This window comes from Nyctereutes procyonoides, unplaced genomic scaffold (assembly GCF_905146905.1).
Source record: "Nyctereutes procyonoides isolate TBG_1078 unplaced genomic scaffold, NYPRO_anot_genome, whole genome shotgun sequence".
Taxonomy (NCBI): domain Eukaryota; kingdom Metazoa; phylum Chordata; class Mammalia; order Carnivora; family Canidae; genus Nyctereutes; species Nyctereutes procyonoides.
Genome location: NW_026575146.1, coordinates 14,014,082 through 14,035,738, shown reverse-complemented (window position 1 = coordinate 14,035,738; position 21,657 = coordinate 14,014,082). Strand labels below are relative to the sequence as shown.

At 38.6% G+C, this 21,657-nt stretch overlaps 1 protein-coding gene across 4 annotated transcripts in view; it reads right to left on the bottom strand.

The window, feature by feature from the left end:
- Nucleotides 1-21,657, bottom strand: part of TULP4 (TUB like protein 4) — a 228,275-nt gene that overhangs the window by 163,848 nt on the left and 42,770 nt on the right. For all 4 annotated transcript variants that reach the window (XM_055310466.1, XM_055310465.1, XM_055310467.1 and 1 more), the window contains exon 2: nucleotides 1,837-4,081. In XM_055310466.1, coding sequence (XP_055166441.1) covers nucleotides 1,837-2,088 — 252 coding nt within the window. In that variant the 5' untranslated portion in view covers nucleotides 2,089-4,081. The remainder of the gene's footprint in view (nucleotides 1-1,836; nucleotides 4,082-21,657) is intronic.

Sequence of the window (21,657 nt, the reverse complement as noted above, 5' to 3'; positions counted from 1 at the left end):
GCGGAGACATGGGGAAAGAGGCCAGCATCCCAGGAAGTAAAACACAGTCCTCTCTTCCATCCATCACTATGATATCACAGTGGGTAATCACAAATCTACCAACTCACCTTTTGTGAAGAATCCATAAGGAAAAGAAAAAAGATTTGTATTGACTTTTCATTGGCTTTAATACAAAATTAGCGTACAGATCCTTAAATATGTAAAATCCTGTCTTTATGTTTTTAAATTGAAAATAGCTTTCAAATCTCTAAGTTTAAGAAAGTTGATCAGCACCATGTACTGTGGTGCAAAAATAGGACCATGCTTGACATATTTATATCAATATAAATATACATGCATAACTGTAGTGTACATTTGTGTGTGTGCAGGAAGTATAGAGGTATTTATAAAACAATTCCTTGAATAAAACCATTTTTTTCATATGAAAAAATCAAATTCAAACGAGGTTTTTTATACAGCCATAACTTTCCTAATTAGGGGGGGGGGCATAAAATGGCATTATCACTTTGGGAAATTGGTGATTTCTACTAACCCTATGCCTGTACTGGGACTTGGAAATTCCACTGTGCATGCACAGATCCATAAAAAGACACAAACGTTATAACAGGTTTAGCCGTAACAGCCAAAGACTGGAAGCAACCCAAATGCCCATCAATACAGGAATGGAAAAACTATGGTTTCTTCCTTGAATGGAAAACTAACATCAATCAAAAAGAACAAGTTAACAGCACACACAACAGGGACAAATCTCACAAATACGATAATGAGTGAGAAAAGCCAGACACAAAGGGTATATGATGAATTTATATTAAGTTCAAGCACAAGCACAACTTATGTGGGTGACCTCTCAGCAGGGTGGACAGCCTGAGAAGGGGCAGCAGGTACATGTGAGGGGTGATGGAAATGTTCTACATCTTCATCTGGTTGGAGATTACATGGGTGAATGCACATGTGAATAATCATTAAGAGGTAAGCCTAAGATTAATACATTTATTGTATATATACTTCAAGAATATTCTCCCTCTTTTACAACTACTTAGTAACTATGCATGGACATTTTATAATGGATTCCTCCTAAGAAAACACACAAATAAGGTAGCTGACAGGGAAACATGAATACTATTAACATGCTATGCAAGTACATCTCTTATTTTAAACACAGTAGCTAACTCTTCAACACTGCTTAATAAATACCAGTTGAATGGATTTCACAGGTAGTAATAACACTGTTTATGTTTTAGAAACCCAGGGGAACCCATATATTTGCATAGACAGCATAATATCCTCAATACAACACACCCAACAGATATGAAAAACCATGGCTCTTCACCAGTTAATCATCTCTGTCACCTCTGTTTAATTCCTTTGTTCTGCACCTCCACGTACAAGAAATACATGGTAGGAATTAAATTACCACCCAGAGCAAGGTGGATATTCACCATGTAAGGTGGAGACAAAACCACTTTCATTGTTTACAGTCCCAATCTCACACAGGGGCAGTGACTCTTTGCTATGCATACAGGGTGACCAAAAAACGCTGAGCGCATGACACGTGGGTGGAGATTATCTAACCTCAAGTCACGCTGGTGTTCCCTGCCAGTGGGCTGCCCACTGCTGGGAAAGGAGAGTGAGGGTGTCCAAGAGGACAGACATGCTCAGAGTGGGACACAGGCCACGTTCCCACTGGGACAGAGAAGACAGAATTCATGGTTTGAAAAGTCTCCTTGACAGCAAGTTGAGAAAACGAAGCAAAGCAAATTTTGAACCCACAGGGAGAAGGCTCAAGAATACCCCCAGCAGCAATCAGACAAGAAGCGTGGCAAAAGCCCAGCTCACCTCGCTATTATGACCCCGCAGATTGAAGTTTATCCGCTGTGGAGTGTTCCGGTCCCGGCGGCAGTGGCTGGAGGTGAAGGTCACCCCAACGACGCCCCGGCCATTGCCTGTGGCCAGCCAGCCCTCCTCATAATAGCGCCTGCGGCACACGGGCTTCTCCTTCTCGCTCTTGGGCACGCGCCCCTTCCAGGACAGGCAGAGGATATTGGAGTCACTACAAAGGACAGGCCCATGTTCCACCGCTGCATACATACTTTTTTTCAGTTACTGTTTTATTTAAAAAGTAATGCTGAATGCCGAGAAACCAATTCTTTTCACTGACCAACTTGACTGATTGAATTTTTGTGGTTGGCTTGTGTCGTCTTCCCGGACCCCTTTTAATTAAGACTGACCCCTAATTACAAGGTCAGTATTGTATAAAGAGCCACCAAATGCATAGTGAAAAAATTCCTCTAGAAAAGATGATGGCAGTCTGCTAGGAAAAGGGAATGCTTTAAAAACAACATGCGTCCATTTTTATTTTCAAGTTCTTAGAGGAAGAACGTCATTAACACGTGCTGACCAAGAAACGGGGTTTTCTTCTTTTCACTCAACTTGGTTATTCTCATTCAGCCTGAGATTCCAGTTTAGTGTAATATGATTCCAGAGAGAAAGGGTTGCAAATACATAGATTTCAAGTAACTTAAGGCTTTAAAGAATCCCTCGAGCTGGAATTTCCTCTTCAAAAGTTCAGATGCAGAGACTGAACACGTAGGATCATCTTCCTTCTGAAACCACCCTCTGGCATGTTTTCTCAACTAGACAAATTTCTGCTGCTGAAGCTGAAAAAGATTGCATAAAGGGAAAAAAAGGCACACAAACCGTGCAAAACAGACTAGAGTTTGTGCAGACAGCAGTCCAAGTTCAGGAAGAAAAAAAGACTCTCCCCACTGTTCAGAACCAGAAACTTCCCACCTCAGGGCCTGTCCTGGCTTCCCAGCAGGCAGGCTACTGTGTCCTGGGGGAGAGTGGGGCTCCATCTGACTGGCCCTCTACAGACCGATGCACTCCTTGGTGCCATAGAGGCAGAGAGAGAAAACCCCTTCACTTGCAGAACCAGAAGGTTCTAAAGCTCTTTAAGTGGCAAAAGTGTTTGCCTTGGGTGAATCCTAAATCCTCTTGCTGACAAAACCAAGCCTCACTACAGGATTTTGTCTCTTTTACCCGTCTCTTTCCTAACCTCCTCTATTGGCTTCTCCCCTTTCTGCTCCTAAGGATCACATATTTTTTCCATCTTTAATAAAAAGACTAATCACAGAATTAAGTCCAACAAGTACTCTTCCTCCTATATGCAAGTCTTCTTGGCCTCAAAAGGGAAGAGAATCCCTTAAAATAAAAATACAGGCAAGAGTCGGGTTCTTCCACACTGTTTCCCTAAAGAGTCAGCATGTTCTGCTGATGGGCGCTCTCCTGCTCACGTTCAGAGACTGCTTCCAAATGCCACATGTACAGTCCAAGGGAAGAGAAGCTTTCCTTGGATGTTCCTTGATATTTATTTTGTAAATATTGGTTTCAACTACTACTTTAAAATATTATCCTATAGATACGGGAAAGAAAAAGGGAAATCATAAATTAAAATTTCGAGAATACAGTTAATACAGTTAACTGAAAAAGGCAAAGGAACCAGTTCATTGTTCAAATTTGTCCCATCATACCTGACCTTGCTTTCCTGAAGTCATATATACAGCCAGAGTTACTTTTCAGTCTAGGGGTTTGAAGTCTGTCCAAATCACCAAAACCACTGGAAAATAAAGTGCAAAACCCACTGCATGATCCCGCCTGTGCTGCTTGAAACCACACTTCTCCCCTGGCCACCTTCTCACTTAGTTTCTTCTTTAAACTGGAGAGGTATTTTTGAGGCTTGAACTGTGCAAGTTTTTTTTTTCTTCTTTTTGCAAACTTTCTTTACCCGTGAAGACCATGTGGAAAACTGACCATTAGTGACATATTTTTCTCCCTGGGCTCCTGAGCCCAGTAGTATCAAGTTGCTCCATCTGATTCTTAAATTAATTTTCATCAGTTGTAAAACTCTTAAAGTGTGCACGAGAATGAGCCTGTCTTCTCGTGTAAACGTGTATGTGTACAAAGAAGGTCTTAGATATACACAGACATATGCTCTTCGATGGGCACCAAAGCGTCCGTCTTCCCAGTCATTTCAGAAACCATCTGATGAATCACAGCTTGAAGGCCCTGGAGTCTTACAAATCTGTAAAACAAAACAGGATATTAAAAAAAAAAAAAAACTAACACACTGAAGAAGAGAGGTTCTAACTGAGTAACTGCCATAACTGAAACTGGGAGACCCCATCTTTACACTCACTTACATACATACACACACACATACATACATACGCATACACACACATACACACACCCTCCCAAGAGAGCTACTGATTGCTCAAATTCAAACAATAAAAGGGTACACCTAGGCAGCTCATTGACAACATACAACATAAGGAGTTCGAATGCCATGCAGTGATTATTCAATCTGCCAGTAGCTGGACATACCTGAATGAAATCATCCCCTCCATTCTTCCACACTGTGCTATCTAAAACTCTGGGTTCTGCATGTGCAACTCTATCCCTCCAGGGACCATCACCCTACTTAAGTGGGACCCAAAAGCTCCAGAGGCTCAGGCAAGTTACCTGAATTGTTTTTTTTCACTATGCTAAATGCCGTTGCCTAGAGACAAAAGAAGCAAGGGCCTTTAAAATGGTCTCTATCCGGGATTGCTGGCAGGTCCAGAGCAAAGAACAGCTGTTTTCATAGTTTTTAAGCTGTCTACTAGTGATACAGTCCTAGAGAATCTAACTCCAGCAAATCTGCCCTCTCTTCCTTCCTACTGCCATTAGTCCAGGCCTGAATCACATCCACAAAAACACTGGACGACGCGGTCCCTAACTTCCCCACACCATCCCACCTTCCAGAGGGCCCTCACGGTGACCTTTTCTAAATTTTCAAGGCTACCTGGAGAACCTATGCTGCTCTCCCCTGGCCTAGGCAATACCCTAGAGGGCTAGTTCAACAGCTTAGCTCCACCCAAAACACCTGCCACTGAAAGAGTAGGGCCAGTATTTGCATTTCTAACCAGTTCCACAAAGATAGATGTTAATGCTGCTTTGAGAACATCTGGTCTATAAGATCAAACCCCAAAAGACCCTTCTCTTTTCTGGCCTCCACGTCTGGCCTTGCCTGTGTTACATTGTTGCATCTGGCCACTCCCTGCCCCCCCAAAGTACTGTGTCCTTCCTCTCCTTCATGTCTTCACTCCTTTCCAAGCCCCAACACACTCCTTTTAAACCCCACCTACAATAGCACCTGTCCTGTGAAGCCTCCCAAGCACCTTGCACTAACTTCTGTTACAGCACTCATCACACTGCATTCAAACACTCTTTTTCTATGTTCATAGAGGCTGGGAACCCATCTTTCTCAATCCTGGCAGAGAGTTCAGTGCAAACTAGGTATTCAAGGAAAAGTTTACAGGAGGCAGGCAGGAGCAGAGCAGCAGCTACACGATTTCCTTGAGATATTCTAATTCAGATGAGTCATTATATATATTTTGTATGAACCTATAAATTAAAGCCACTAAATTCCCTCAGGAATTCTTTCAAGGAAGCACCTGTACCTGAGGGGGGAAGAAAAGTAAAAACAAATGCTATAAAATTCAAATTAAAAAAAATTCAAATTAACACCACGTTCTTCCTCCTAAAATGCTAATACCATTGTATAATATAGCCTTAGTCTGTGTTCTGACTTGGCAGCCACAGATGGGAAAGGCAGACACAACTTCTCAAGACCCAGCTATATAGACATAGGTTTTAAACTATTTAACAGCATAATCCATGATTATTAAAGCATCCACACTATATATGACTGTGTAAGCTGTCAATCCCCTGAAATCCTCCTAGGGGATCTATAAGGTCAAAATTGTTTTCATAATAACACTAAGACATTATTTACTGTATTGAAAATTGTATCAATGGTGCCAAAGCAACAGTGTGTCAAACTCAGCTCATTAGCACCAGTGAAGGCACTGGTACCCAAATGTACCAGTACGCATTAGGGTTTTTTTTTTAATGCCAGCTTCAATTAAGAATATCCTTGATGCAAGGGCGCCTGGGTGGCTCAGTCAGTTGAGCATCCAAATCTTGATTCTGGCTCTAGTCATGATCTCAGGGTTGTGCAATCAAGCCCTGTTGCACTCAACGGGGAGTCTGCTTGAGATTCTCTCCTTCTCCCTGTCCTTCACCCCCGTCTCTTTCTCTCCTTAAATAATAAATATGAGGTGCCTCGGTGGCACAGGTGGTTAAGCATCCAACTCTTGGTTTCGGCTCAAATTGAGACTTCAGGGTAGTAAGACTGAGCACCCCCTAGGGCTCTGGTCTCAGCATGGAGTCTGCTTGACAGTCTCTCTCCCACTCCCTCTGCTCCTCCCATTCGTGCTTTCTCTCTCTCTAAAATAAATAAATAAGGGGGAGCATCTGCCTTCAGATCAGGTCATGATCACAGGGTCCCAGTATCAAGCCCTGTATCAGGCTTCCTGCTCAAGGGGAAGTCTGCTTTTCCCTCTCCCTCTACCCTTCCCCCTGGCTTGTTTCTCTCTCTCCTCTCTCTCTCCTCTCAAATAAAAGTTTTAAAAAATAAATAAGAAATCTTTAAATAATAAAGAAAATAATAAATCTTTTTTTAAAAGATTATTTATTTATTCATGAGAGACACAGAGAGAGAGGCAGAGACACAGGCAGAGGGAGAAGCAGGCTCCCTGCGGGGAGCCCAATGTAGGACTCAATCCCTAAACCCTGGGATCTCACTGAGCCAAAGGCAGATGCTCAACTACTGAGCCACCCAGGTGCCCCAATAAATCTTTTTAAGAAAAGAATATGCTTTTTTCTTAAGATTTTATTTATTTAAAAGAGAGAGAATACAAGGAGGGGGAGAAGCAGCAGAGGGAGCAGGAAAAGCAGGCTCCTGGCCAAAGAGGGACCTGGGGCTCGATTCCAGAACCCTGGGATCATGACCTGAGCCAAAGGCAGACGTCTAACCGAGTGAGCCACCCAAATGCCCCAAGAAAGGATACTCTTGATGTAGGACAAATTATTAATTGTATTAAGTCTCAACCATTAGTACATGGTTGGTTAATATTCTGTGTCTCAAGTACACAGATGTCTGTGTACATCAAGTACACAGAAAGCATCCCTACTGATTACTGAAGTTCAAGGGTGACCTTGGAAAAAGCACTTGTGCTATAGTTTAAACTACAAACTGAAATGATGTTTTTTTGCATGGAATACCATGTTTACTGGAAAGAATGAATGACAAATTATGGTAATTCAGGCGTGGGTCTTTTTGGCAGACATTATCTCAAACACAAAGGGAGCATGTCACTTTAAGAAAACAACTGACAGTTTTTGCTGCCTATAAAGAAAAGTTGAGCACTCAAGTTAAAATCAGAATTTTGGGTTTGAAAACCACTGTCTATCACTATAAGCTTGATAGTTCCCCAAGATTTAAAGATATTTTGGATGCGACTGGAAGTAACATTAACAAATGTGTATTTTTATATTGTATTTCATATTTCATAGTGTGTATTTGGAATATTCACATAACTTGGTGAGCCAATATTTTCCAAATGACCAATTCATGATGACACAAATTATGCTAGAGCAAAAAAAAAGCCACTGAGGTGCAAGAAAGACAAAAGGATTTTAATCTAACCAAGTACAAAAAATTCACCAATTACACTTAAAATTCCACATTACTACTAGCCTTTAAAAAATTACCACTTGTTAAGTTTTAATATAGCAGCAAAAAAATTCAAGATTATCTGAAAAGATTATTAAAATATTTCTTCCTTTTCCAACTACATATCTGCATGGTCAGATTTTCTTCATATATTTTAACAAAAACAGCATATTGCAACAGATTGAATGCAGAAAGAGATAGGAGAAGCCAGCTATCTTTTACTAAGACATTAAAGATATTTTGCCAAAATGTAAAACAATGCCACTCTTCTTAGTAAATGTTTTTAGTTAAAAAATACAGTTTTTTCATTTGAAACATATTATTTAAAACATTTAGTAGTTTATTTTTAAATGAATTAGTAATTTTTAAAAATTTCTCAGTTTTAATTTCTAGTGTAAATATCAATAGCTAACACACATATAAACAAAAGCACTTGTGGGTCTCCAACAATTTTTAAGACTATGAAGAGGCCCTGAGACCAGAAAGTTTGAAAACCACCAATATACGCTAGCTCTCCAAAATGTAAGCCTTAAATAACTATTATACTTAAGTATGTAGGATAAATTTCTGTAGTAAAAGCACAGACATAAGTGTTTCATTTTATATATGTGGCTATGGTTCTTAACTTTTAAAATTATAAAGCACTATATTGGCTAAACAAATAAGGCAGTTATTTTAAGAAAAAAATGTCATATTACTTTATGATGACCCCAATGAATAATGGATACAAAATCTAAGAACATAGCATCACAATTGTAATGTCTTAATTACTGAAAGGCTGGCACCGATTATAGCACTACACTGACAGAAATCAACAGTGTTGCACACTTCCCTTCTTTTAGTCTTGTTTACTCATGACGGTGAGAAAATGAAGCTATAACTGATCAGCTTCTGAGAGGATCAGCTTCTTACTTTTACACTCCTAAGTAAAAGGGGTCTGGTATAGATTAACAGAAAGATAAACAGAATAAAAAGCAACTATTCAACTGAAACCAGGGACTCCAACAGTATTTTACCACCATGTTCACAAGATCCCAAAGTGGAAGCCACCCCACTGTCACCAGACAGATGAACAGATAAACAAAATGTGGTCTGTACCTACAACAGAATATGACTCAGGCTTAAGAAGGAAGAACTTTCTTGGGCACCGGGGTGGCTCAGTCGGTTAAGTGTCTTTTATTTAGGCTCAGGTCATGATCTCATATGGTCATTGAGACTGAGCTCCTCAGAAGATTCTCTTTCTCCCTCTCCCTCCACCCTTCCCCAACCCTCCCCAACCCTCCCCACCCCTCACATAAGCACATGCTCTCAAAAGAAAGAAAGAAAGAAAGAAAGAAGAAAGAAAGAAAGAAAGAAAGAAAGAAGAAAGAAAGAAAAGAAGAAAGAAAAAAAACAAAGAAGAAGAAAGAACTTTCTGTTGGACACACTACAACATGGATGAACTCTGAAGACATTATGCTCAATGAAATAACGAGGCAGTCACATAAGGACAAATCTTGTAAGTACACTTTTATGAAGTACCTAGAAGAGTCAAGTTTATAGAGATCAAAAGTAGAATGGCAGCCACCAGGGGTTGAGGGTGAGAGGGCTGGAGAGCTGTTATCTCATGGGTATAGCATTCCAGTCTGGGATGACGAAAAAATTTTTAGAGATGGCCAGTGGCGATGGCTGCAAATAATGTGACTGTCCTTAAGGCCACTGAGTTGTATACTTTAAAGTGATTAAAATGGTAAGTTTTGCTATGTATATTTTACCTTCATTTTAAAATCAAGTAAATTAAGAAAAGCAAATACTCAGTCTTTCAATAACAGATTGAAAGTAAATACTCCTAAATTTGGCTTTATGTTTTTTACCCTAAACACTGTAATACAGACCCAGACCTGCTTCTGGTAATTACAGCTTATTTTCAGACTATTCCTATAAATCACTGAAAAATCCATCCCTGCTTTTTTGGAGATTACAATTTTAAATAATATGTGTGTCTGACTGAATTACTAACTGACAGTGGCACCAGAGTCTGTAAACTTAGAATAAGATTCCCACTCTAACTTTCCATACTATCCAGTTCTTAATGACAAATTACAAGTCCCAGAATTCGGAAAAGTACAGCTGAGGAACGCAATGGTACATTCTCTAGGAAAGGAAATCTTGCAGGAATAAGACACTCCCAGATTAATCAATCAACAAACCTTAACTGAATATTTTATGCAAAAGTCCCCTGTACTGCATTCTCTGCCTCCCCTGTTTGTAATTAGATACTTTATTTTCCAGATAGAGTTATTTTCACTATAGTTTATTTTGTTCTGATTTCTACTTTTTACCAACATGGATAAAATTCACTAGAGGGAGAGGTAAGGAGAAAAATAAATCTTTTATTTCTTGATCATTTGCATTAATGTTAGAGATCAGAGATAAAATAAATTAGGAAAGATATTTTCCATTGCCACGATTTTAACAGAAATATATTCACTAGGGATGCCTGGGTGGCTCAGTCAGTCGTTTAGCATCTGCCTTTGGCTCAGGGCATGATCCCAGGGTCTGGGATCAAGTTCCGCATCAGGCTCCTTGTGGGGAATCTGCTTTTCCCTCTGCCTCTCTCTCTTTTTCTCTCTCTCTCTCTTGTTCTGTCTCTCGTGAATAGATAAATAAATAAATCTTAAAAAAAGAAATGTATTCACTAAAAGTTATAAGAATGCAAGCAGTCCAGAGTATTAGGACTACTGAAGACATGAGTACTCTGCAAACAGGGATTCCACTCTTGAATGTGTGCACTAGACACATTCCTCACCAGTACTCCCTGAGAAAGACACACAGACATTCACAGCTGTAGTAGCAGCAACTCTTACATTAGCCAAAATAATGAAACCAACTGAGTGGACAGAATATGTCAGATTCAAACAAGAGAATCCTATATATAGCAATGTCAATGAACACACCATAGAACAATGGGTGAATTTTACAAACATAATGTTAAGCAAAGAGATCCCATGAAAAAATACCTATAATATAAATCCACTGATATAAAGTCCAAAACAAGTGAAACTAATTTTATCAGCTAAGACTGCATATACAGACAGTATAGCTAAAATTTTAAAAGCCAGGAAAATACAACATAAAGCAGCACAGTGGTGACCTCCAGGAGCTGACTGTGAATGGGAAGAGGCACGCACACAGGGGTGTTGCTGGGGTGCTGGCAATAGTCCACATTCTGATTGGGGTGGTGGTTACAGGGTGCTCACTCTGTAATTACTCTGACCTATATGTCAGACACATTCAACATGTATGATGATATCTCACAATAAGGTTTAATAAGCTATGAACTATATTAGGCACCAATCCTTTGGGATTTTTAGAAAAAAATTAAATCAGTAAGAATTTTTAAAAATTATTATATACCACCTTAATGAGTACTCTCCCAATCTAGAAAATCCCAATAAAATACCAAAGACACTGATTTAGTTCTCAAACTAAGGAGGCTTTGGCAAAGAAAATGCATATGAAGAGTAACGAATAGAGATAAAATTTCAGAACAACGTTCTATTTCATTCTAAAGGATAAAAATTTAAAAGAGTGGTTAAACAGAAGATTGAGATGAGAAGCAAAGGCCAATTTCAGTAGGCAAAATATATAGATGTTAGATGAATACAAAGCAGAGAGAAAAACACAGTAAAAATTTTTGAGTAAAATGTTCCAAAGCTTAAGTTTTTGATTACAGAGTTGTTTGGGGATGGAAGAAAAAGAAAGGAAAATGAGTATTCCTAAGTAATGATGAAATTAAACCCATCCCAATTTCTACTTGAAGGGCATCAGCTCTGCTGTCCTCCTTGTCTACCGTCTCAGACTCAGCTCTACTGCCCGGGTGACTCTCCCCATGCTCTTCCCTGGCTGCCCCCTTTCCACAGCTGGTAGCAGACCCTGAACTCTACATTTCTTCTGAACTAAAGTAACTACCTCTAGTTACTAGACAATGACCTACCTCTAATTACAGTCACTCCATTCCCTGGGGAATCTTCCAGAACCCACAAATATCCACCTAGCCCAAGGCAGTTCTAACTGGTTCCTAATTAGTTTCATTAGCTGCCTAGAAGCTAGTTCAAATTTGCTTTCTAAGACTGCCTTCTAAGGCAGAGATACTCTCAGAAGTGACTTGTCACATGGCTACCCACATATGAACAACTACATACGTGAAAACCTCCCAACACCGCTGCAAAGATAATGGAGTTCAATCATGATCTAATATATTTATCGTGTTGTCATTTTCCAGCCCTGACTTCTCAAAACATGCCAGTCAGATCATGAAGACGTGTGTGCTGGTTATGCTCAGGCTTATTCAAAAGATGCATACTTATTACAAGTGTATTCATATCCAGTCATTTTTCCATTGACTTGGACCATAAATTTGAGAGATGCAATCCTCAAAAAACTTCTGTCTTGTTCAAAACAGCACTGGTTCCTCTATATGTAATACACCAAAGCACTGTGCAAACTCACATGGCAAGGGTCTTCTCTGCCTGAGGTAGAGCTATCTTTCTACTTAATTCATCATACCTACTAAAAAACAACTCCTACACTCCAATTTTTATCTCACCTACAGTACCCATCAGTACTGCATTTAAGTAAGTAGTGTCCAACAAGGCACCAAGCATGCTACAGAGCCCCAGTCTTCTAAGAAACAGGGAAATAAATGCTGCCTGGCGAGGTTCTCTGTACTGACCCTGGGTCAACACCAGTCACTCAGAACCTGGGTCTCTTGAAAGCCTGAGGCTGACAAGCACTGAAGCACATGTGAGTTAAAAGTTCAGGGGAGGAAGCTAGGGGTTTGTATTCAGAGAACAGCAAAGAGGTACATTTTCAGGGAAAACTACTCCCTATTTACTTTCTGTACCTGATTTCAACAGCCAATTCTTTTTTTTTTTTAAGATCTTATTTATTTATTCATGAGAGACACAGAAAGAGAGAGACAGAGACACAGGCAGAGGGAGAAGCAGACTCCACACAGGGAGGCCGATGTGGGACTCGATCCTGGGACTCCGGGACCACGCCCCGAGCCAAAGGAAGACGCTGAAACAGCTGAGCCACCCAAGCATCCCAACAGCCAGTTCTAAAAACATGAATATCTAATAGAGGAAGATATGAAGGCTGTAAGACAAACCACTTGATGACCAGTTTCAAATGAGAATGGGACCCAGATACTTCTAAGAGTGAATCTATACCTGAAACTTTGTTGTCGAAATATTGTGGTACCATATATAGTGCTTATTAGTATAAAAAGTCATATGCCTTACTTAAAAATGGAGAGTATTTCATTTTCAAAATGATAGACTGAAAGAAATGATAATTCCCAGTGCCACATAAGGTGTAAAGAAATGGGAAACAATTTGGCGATATAATTCAAAAGACTTAAAATGTTGCAAGCCTTTTAATTCAGCAATTCTACTTCTGGAAATTTCTCATAAGAAAATAATGTTAAATCGTGCAAAGACTTATCTATAAGGATTTCCAACACAGCATTTTCATATATATTGATTCAGTAAGTGTGCTGGTACAGACATAAAACAGAATACTATGCAACCACTAGTAATCATATTGTAGAAGACCATGGAATGACATGGAAACACGTTCTCAATAACGTAAGTAAAAGTAAAAATACAGGTTATACTTCCAGGATGCTCTGAAGGGCCTGCCCATAACTATATTACTAGATCTTGGGTAAATTACAACAGACAAAATTTTTTGTTGGGCTTGTAGGAAAGTATGAGAAATCTCCAAGGAAGGCACATACATACAAACTATAAGAAAGCCAGGGTTATCTGGCAAACGTACATATAAGACACATAAATGTCCAGAATTATCATTAAATGCTGGTATATCATTATATGTCATTATAATGCAAATATGAACACTGGAATCAGAATTAGGATTTCTCATCATCCCAGTTTGCCCAAGAACTATTCTAGTTTTACATTCAAAGTCCCATGTCCCAGGAAATCCCTCTGTCCTGGGCAAACCAGACTGGTCATCCTATGAGATACCCAAACTTTGGTCCAACCTCTAGGTGGAGAAACCAAATCACACACATTCTGCAGAGCCCACAAAGGAGGCTAATGCTGTCTCAGACTTCTAGTACTCTATGATTCTGGGTTGGAGCAAATGCAAATCTGCCTGCACGAAAACATTCCCAATTTAGGACCTAAGGATTTCCACAGATGAGATTCAACCAAAAATCAGTTACCATCAAAAATTACCAAACATACAAAAGAAAAGAAGTCATCATAAGTTGTCAGTAGAAACAACAAATTAAGATCTCTTGGACTTCAGCAAGTGAAATGAACATAAACAGAATTTAAAATAATTCAAGTTTAGAGTTTAGGTTTGAATTTCTGGGTTCCGGTTTGCCATAAAAGAAGCCTAGAAATCATCACTCTGTCCTAATAACAAGTAAAAAGCTAAACAAACAGAAAAATCAACTATTCTTAGATCTGTAAGAAAAGTGATTCATGGGGCAAACCACTTTGCCAAAAACTGTAAAGTCCAAAAGGCTAATGTGAAGAATTACATTTATTAGAGCAGAAATGGGTAAGCTACAACCTCTATGGAAACCAGCCCCAAGGTAGGGAAATCTGAACTGTAACTGACAGACTGCTGGAAGTTCACTGTGGTCAAGTTTGAGAGATAAAAACTTCAGGAGGACCCAGCCATCAGGGCCCTAGACTCTTACGAGTTTTACCTCCAGGAACTCACTAGAACCTCACAGTAAATTTCAGAGGAAAATCCTCTGTGCTTCCAGCAAAGGAAAGGAAAAAGGAATCATTTTGAAATATACTACAGCATTCTGTTCTTAACAAGGTCTGCTTTTAGGAAAAACTAGTTAACCAAGGTATAACCAATCAGGATTTTATCAGAACCCAACTGATCTAGGGGGAGAGAAACACCCAACTCTAGCCCATTCCAGCCATCCCATCCCACCTAAGAGGGATAATGGAAACAGAAAAATATATGAAGCCAATCCAGAGGCAAAGGCCCACTAAAAGATTGAGAGTCAAAATTCTGGGGATGTAATACACAGCACAGTAAGTGTATTTAACACTGTGTTATATACTTGACAACTGTTGAAAGTAAATCTTTTCGCCATGAAGAATAAATGGTTAATTATGTGAGGTGATGCAGGTGTTAACCCCACTGTGGTGATCATTTTGTGATATATAAGTGTATATTGTGTTATACACCTTAAACTTATACAATGTTGTATGTCAAATATATCTTAACACGTTGAGAAAAAAAAAAAACTCAGAAGAAAAGGGGAGAAAGAAGCAGAGAAATTTTGGGGAGTGATGGAACTGTTCCATGTTTTGATATGGGGGTGGTTACACAACTGTTTACATTTGTCAAAATGGACATAACTGTGGGAGTGCCTAGCTGGCTTCAGGCAGAAGATCTCGGGGTCATGAGTTCAAGCCCCACACTGGGTGTGCAGCCTACTTTTAAAAAAGAAAGCATAGAACTATACACTAAAAAGGGTACTTTACGTATTTTTTTAAAGATTTGAGAGAGAGAGAGCACACAAGCAAAGGGAGGGGCAGAGGAGAAGAGAGAGAGACTCAAGGAAACTCCATGCTGAGCACAGAGCCCAACACAGGGCTTGATCCCAGGACCCTGAGATCATACCTGAGCTGCAATCAAGAGTCACATGCTCAAATGACTGAGCCACTCATGCACCCTGAGTACTTTGCATATTTTTAAAAATAGTATTGGGCACACTGTAAATGCTACACATTACTAGTGATTATTAGCATTGCTGCTGTTATATACCAGGCATTAGGATGGGTGCCTTAAAGACAATTGTAAGTATAGATCTGGTCCTACCTTCAAGGATCCTGCAGTCCAATGGTAAAGATTAGGCATTAACCATATAATTATGCCTATGAAAAATGCCATAAGGAAGAGAAATATAATGTTCTGAAACTGTAATCTGATGGAAAAACAGATGTTAAATACGTGAAGAAAGGACGGAAGCAGCAAGGGCAGATATCCATGCAAGTGAGATAGCATGTACAAAGACCATGGCAGAAAAGAAAACAGTATTTTGAAGAAACTCAAAAGAACATTATTATGACATCTGGTCACACACATATCTACAATGAGTTATCACTTCACAGTAATTAGGATGGTTAGTATCCCAAAAAAAGTGTCAGCAAGGATGTGAAGAAATTGTACTGTTGGTAGGACTGCAAAATGGTAGAAGTGCTATGGAAAATAGTATGGAGGTTCCTCAGAAGAGTACCATAAGATCCAGCAATTCTACTTCTAGGTATATTCCCCCAAAAAACTGAAAGCAGTACCTTGAAGAGAGATTTCTACATCCATGTTCACAGAAACATTATAGCCAAGAGGTAAGAAGGAACCCCAGTGGCCCATCAGATGAATGGATAAATAAAACATGGCATATACATATAAAGGCGTATACACATAAAGGCATATTATTTGGCCTTAAAAAGGAAGGAAATTGGGATCCCTGGGTGGCGCAGCGGTTTAGCACCTGCCTTTGGCCCAGGGCGCGATCCTGGAGACCCGGGATCGAATCCCACGTCGGGCTCCCGGTGCATGGAGCCTGCTTCTCCCTCTGCCTGTGTCTCTGCCTCTCTCTCTCTGTGTCTCTCTCTCTCTCTCTCTCTGTGTGTGTGACTGTCATAAATAAATTAAAAAAAATTTAAAAAAAAAAGGAAGGAAATTCTGACATATGATGAACCTTGAGGGCATTATGCTAAGTAAAACAAACTACTCACAAAAAGACAAATTATCCCATTTATATAAGGTACCTAGAGTAGTCAAACTCACAGAAACAGAAAGTACAATGGTGACTGCCAGGAGCTAGGCGGAGGGAGGAAAGGGAGGTTGTTGTCTACTGGGTACAGTTTTGGTTTTACAAGATGAAATAATTCTAGAGACTGGCTGCACAACAATGTGAATATATTTAACACTACTGAACTATACACCTTAGACATGGTTAAGATGGCATATTTTGTTATGCATTTTTCACAATTAAAAAAAGTATATGTTCACACACCCACACACAGACTCAGATGTAATCCTACCACTACAGAATGCTTCGCCCCACCCATACCTTACCACCTAGTTACAATCATCCCTTTAACTAGTATATCACATCCCATTATCAAGAGAAAATTACAAGACATATTAAATAACAAAAAACAAATTTGAAGAGGCAGAGCAAGCATCATAACCAGACTCAGAAATGGCAAAGAGGCTGGAATTATCAGACCAGAAAGTTAAAATAACAATGATTAATACACTAAAGGCTCTAACAGATAAAATAGCATAGAAGAACAGATAAGCAATATACGCAAAGACCTGGAAATTAAAAGAAAAAGAAAAAAGAAAAAGCAACAAAAAAAGAGACACCACAATCAAAAACACCGAGGAAACAAACACTGTAACAGAAATGAAGAAATGAAGCCCTTGATGGGCTTATTTGTAGAACTGGACACAGCAGAGGAAGGAATCTCTTTACTTGAGACTATCTCAGTAGATAGAAACCACCAAAACTCAAAAGCAAACAAAAAAGACTGAAAGAAAACAGCATATCCAAAAAAACAAAACAAAACAAACAAAAAAAAAAAACAGCATATCCGAAAATAGTGGGACAGCTACAAAAGGCATACCACACACATACAGGAATACTAGAAGAAGAAAGAGAGAAGGGAACAGAAGGAATATCTGAAACAGTAAAGCCAGGATTATATGCCAAATTAATGTCAGACACCAAAGCAGAGATTCGGGAAGCTCAGAGAACACCAAGGAGGGAAAATGCCCCCAAAGCCATACCTAGGCATCACTTTCAAACTTCATAAATTCAAATATAAAGGAAAAAATCCTGAAGGAAACCCGAAGGGAAAAAACACCTCACCTATAAAGAAAGATAAAATCTATACTTCTCCTCAGAGAAAAATCTATACTTCTCTCACATAAGTGAGAGTGAAGAGAGTGAAGTGAAATATTTAATGTCTTAAGACCCACTAACCTAGAATTCTGTACCCTGTGAACTTACTCCCAAAAGTGAAAGACAAAGACTTCTCGGACAAATAAAATTGAGGAAATCTGTCACCAGTAGACATACCTTACAAGAAATATTAAAAGAAGTTCCTTACAGAGAAGGAAAGTGATACAGGTCAGAAACTCAAACCTACATAAAGAAAGAAAGTCAAAGAAAGAAAAAGTAAAGGTAAAATTAAAACTTTAAGTTTTCATACTCTTAATTGATCTAACAGATATGTTTGTTCATAGTTAATACCAAAAATGCATTCAATTACATATGTGTGAAAAAATATATATGCTTACTTATAAGGGAAATGAATGACAGCAGTGATACAAGGGACACGGGGAAGGAATTAGGATTACTTTGTCATTATAAAGTATTAAAACTACTCATGAAGTAGTATGTTATTTGAAAGTGGACTTAGGTTACTTATAAACATACATAGCAAACACTAAGGAAACCACTAAAAAAAAAAAGTAAAGATAGGTATAACTGATATGCTAAAAGGAAAAAGAATCATATAAAATGCTCAAAACCATAAAAGACAGAAAAAGAGTGGAAGACCAAAAAAACAAGGTCAAAGGACAAGGGCAACAAATACAAAACAGTAAGAAATAGGAAAATATTAATGCAACTATCAATAATCACTGTGAACATCAACGGTCTAAATGTACCAATTAAAAGACACAGTTGTCAGAGTGGAGCAAGCAAACAAGAAACTTATTTTAAATATATTAGACATATAAATTAAAAATACATGGATAAAAACATTTCATGCCAACACTAATAAAAAGAAAGTGAGAGTACCTGCTCAGACAAAGCAGTCTTCAAAATAAGGGAAGGTACCAGGACATTAAATAAGGGTATTATGTAATGTAATGATAAAGCATCAAATCCCCCAAAAGACATCATGTGTTATGTACCTAACAACAGAGCATCAAATTACATGAGGCAAAAATGGTAACATTGCAAAGATAAAGTGATGAATCCACTATTATACTGCAGACTTCAAAAACCCTCTATCAGAAATAGACACATCCAGCAGGCAGAGAATCAGCAAGGATACAGTTGGAATTCAACATTACCATCAACCAAATAGATATAATAAACATCTATAGACTATTTTACCCAGCAAACCAGAATACACATTCTTCTCAAGTTCACATGGAACACTCACTGATATATACCACATTCTGGGCCATAAAACACATCACAACAAATTTCAAAGAATAGAAATCATATAATTTCTGCTCTCAATCTACAATGAAATTAAACTAGAAAATAACAAAAGAAAGCTGGAAAGTCTCAAAATATCTGGAGATTAAACAATACATTTCTAGTGACACATGGATCATAGAAGACATCTCAATAGAAATTTGAAAATATTCTGAACTAAATGAAAATGAAAACACAACTTAAAATTTATGAAATGCAGTGAAAATAGTGCTTACAGGGAAACTTATAGCACTGGATGCATATATTAATGAAAGATGATCTAAAATCAATCATCTAGGCTTCTACCTTAGGAAACTAGAAAAAGAAAAGGAAATTAAATCCACAGGAAACACAAGAAAAGAAATAATATGAATTAGAGCAGAAATTAGTGAATACCAACAATAGTAAATCAATGGAGAAAACTCAACAAAACTAAAAACTTGTTTTTTTAAAAAAAGATCAATAAAATTGAATGCCTCTAGGAGCACCTGGGTGGCTCAGTCAGTTAAGCATCTGCCTTCAGCTCAGATCATGATCTCCTGGATCCTGAGTTTGAGCCCCAAGTCAGGCTCCCTGCTCAGCAAGGAGTCTACTTCTCCCTCTCCCTCTGCCCCTAACCACTTCATGTGCACTCTCTCTCTAATAAACAAATAAAATCCTTAAAAAAAATTTGATGCCTCTAGCCTGGCTAATAAAAAAGAGAGAGAGAGAGAGAGAGAGAGAGAGAGAGAGAGAGAGAGAGAGAAGAGAGAAGACACAAATTACTAATATTAGAAGTAAAAGAGGGGACATCACTACAGGTCCCATGGACATTAAAACGATAATCAAGGATTACTGTGAACAATTCCATGCCCACAAATTTGATAATCTAGATATAAACTAATTCCTTGAAAGACACGATCTGTGAAAACTTATACAAAAAAAGAAACAATCTGGGACACCTGGGTGGCTCAGTGGTTTAGAGCCTGCTTCTCTCCCTGCCTGTGTCTCTGCCTCTCTCTGTGTGTCTCTCATGAAATAAATAAATCTTTAAAAAAAAAAAAAAAGGAAAAGAAACAATCTGACTAGTTCTATACCTATTTAAGAAATGGAATCAGTAATTAAGAACATTGCAAAAGAGAAAGCACCAGGCCCAGGTGGGTTCACTGGTGAATTCTACCAAACATAGGAAGAAATTATATCAGTTTCTGTAACCTCTTTCATCAGGTGATAGAAGCAAGAGAATACTTCCTAACTCATTCTATCTAGAGCTATCAAGTACTCCATGACCCTTATACTGTTCAAGAGAGTGGTTAAAATGCTGATTAACTTCACACTTGATTAGTTTAGGTAAGCATGGTGAAATTTAAAGGGTAATCACTAAAAGACCAGAAACAAAGGTGGGAAGGGGTCGGTGGAAGATACTACATCTCAAATCAGTCCCCTAATAAGAAAAAGAAAAGGCAGATACAATAAAAGAGATGGTAGAAATGTGTGTGTGTGTGTATACAAAAATGTATATATATAGTACTGCACAGTATATACAGTACAGTACTATATACAACACTACATGCAGTACCATACTATATTTATCAAAAAAAATCCATATTTTCATCTGCCCTCTCAATTCCAAGCTGGAAAAAAAAAAAAGTAAACATTCAGAAGATGTGAACATCACAATTAACAAACTCGGACAAAGGGCACCTGGGTGGCCCAGTTGGCTGGGTGTCAGACTCTTGGTTCCGGCTCAGGTAATGATCAGAGTGGTGAGATCAAGCCCCATATCTTTTGGGCTTGTGAACTCAGTGGGGAGTCTGCCTCTCACTCTTTCTGCCCCTCCCCCTGCTAACATGCATGCTCTCTCTAAAATAAATAAAATCTTTAAACAAACAAACTTGGTCAAAATGAACATATATAGAAACTTCTATCCAATTCAGAGGATGCATATTCTTTCCAAGCACAGAAAACATTAACAAAAATTTACTACATAAAGTCAGTCTCAACATATTTCAAAGAATAAGTATCACAGAGACTTATTATATGACTTAAAGCTATTAAGTGCCCCAAAAAAACCATTAAGTTATAGTGATTACAAAAATATAAACTATAAAACCATATGCTAGAAATTTTTTAACAAAGTTAAGAAACACATTTCTAAATAACTTATGAAACAAAAGAAAAAAATCATAGTGGAAAGTTTATAATACTGAATATTAATTAATATACACCAAAACATGACCAGAAAGTATACTTTGTGGGAAATTTATTTCCTTAAGTGCTTATGACAGAAAAAAAAAAAAAGAAAGAAATGTTGTAAATTAAGGAGCTAAATGTTCAATTAAAAACTACAGCATAGGGGCAGCCCACGTGGCTCAGGGGTTTAGCCTTCGGCCCAGGGCATGAGATCCTGGAGTCCCAGGATCGAGTCCCACGTCAGGCTCCCTGTATGGAGCCTGCTTCTCCCTCTGCCTGTGTCTCTGCCTCTCTCTTTCTTGTGTGTCTCTCATGAATGAATAAATAAAATCTTGGGATCCCTGGGTGGCGCAGCGGTTTAGCGCCTGCCTTTGGCCCAGGGCGCGATCCTGGAGACCCGGGATCGAATCCCACGTCGGGCTCCCGGTGCACGGAGCCTGCTTCTCCCTCTGCCTGTGTCTCTGCCTCTCTCTCTCTCTCTGTGTGACTATCATAAATAAATAAAAATTTAAAATAAAATAAAATAAAATCTTAAAAAAAAACTACAGCATAAAGCAAAAGATAGTGCAGGAAGGAGATGATAAAGATAAAAACAGAA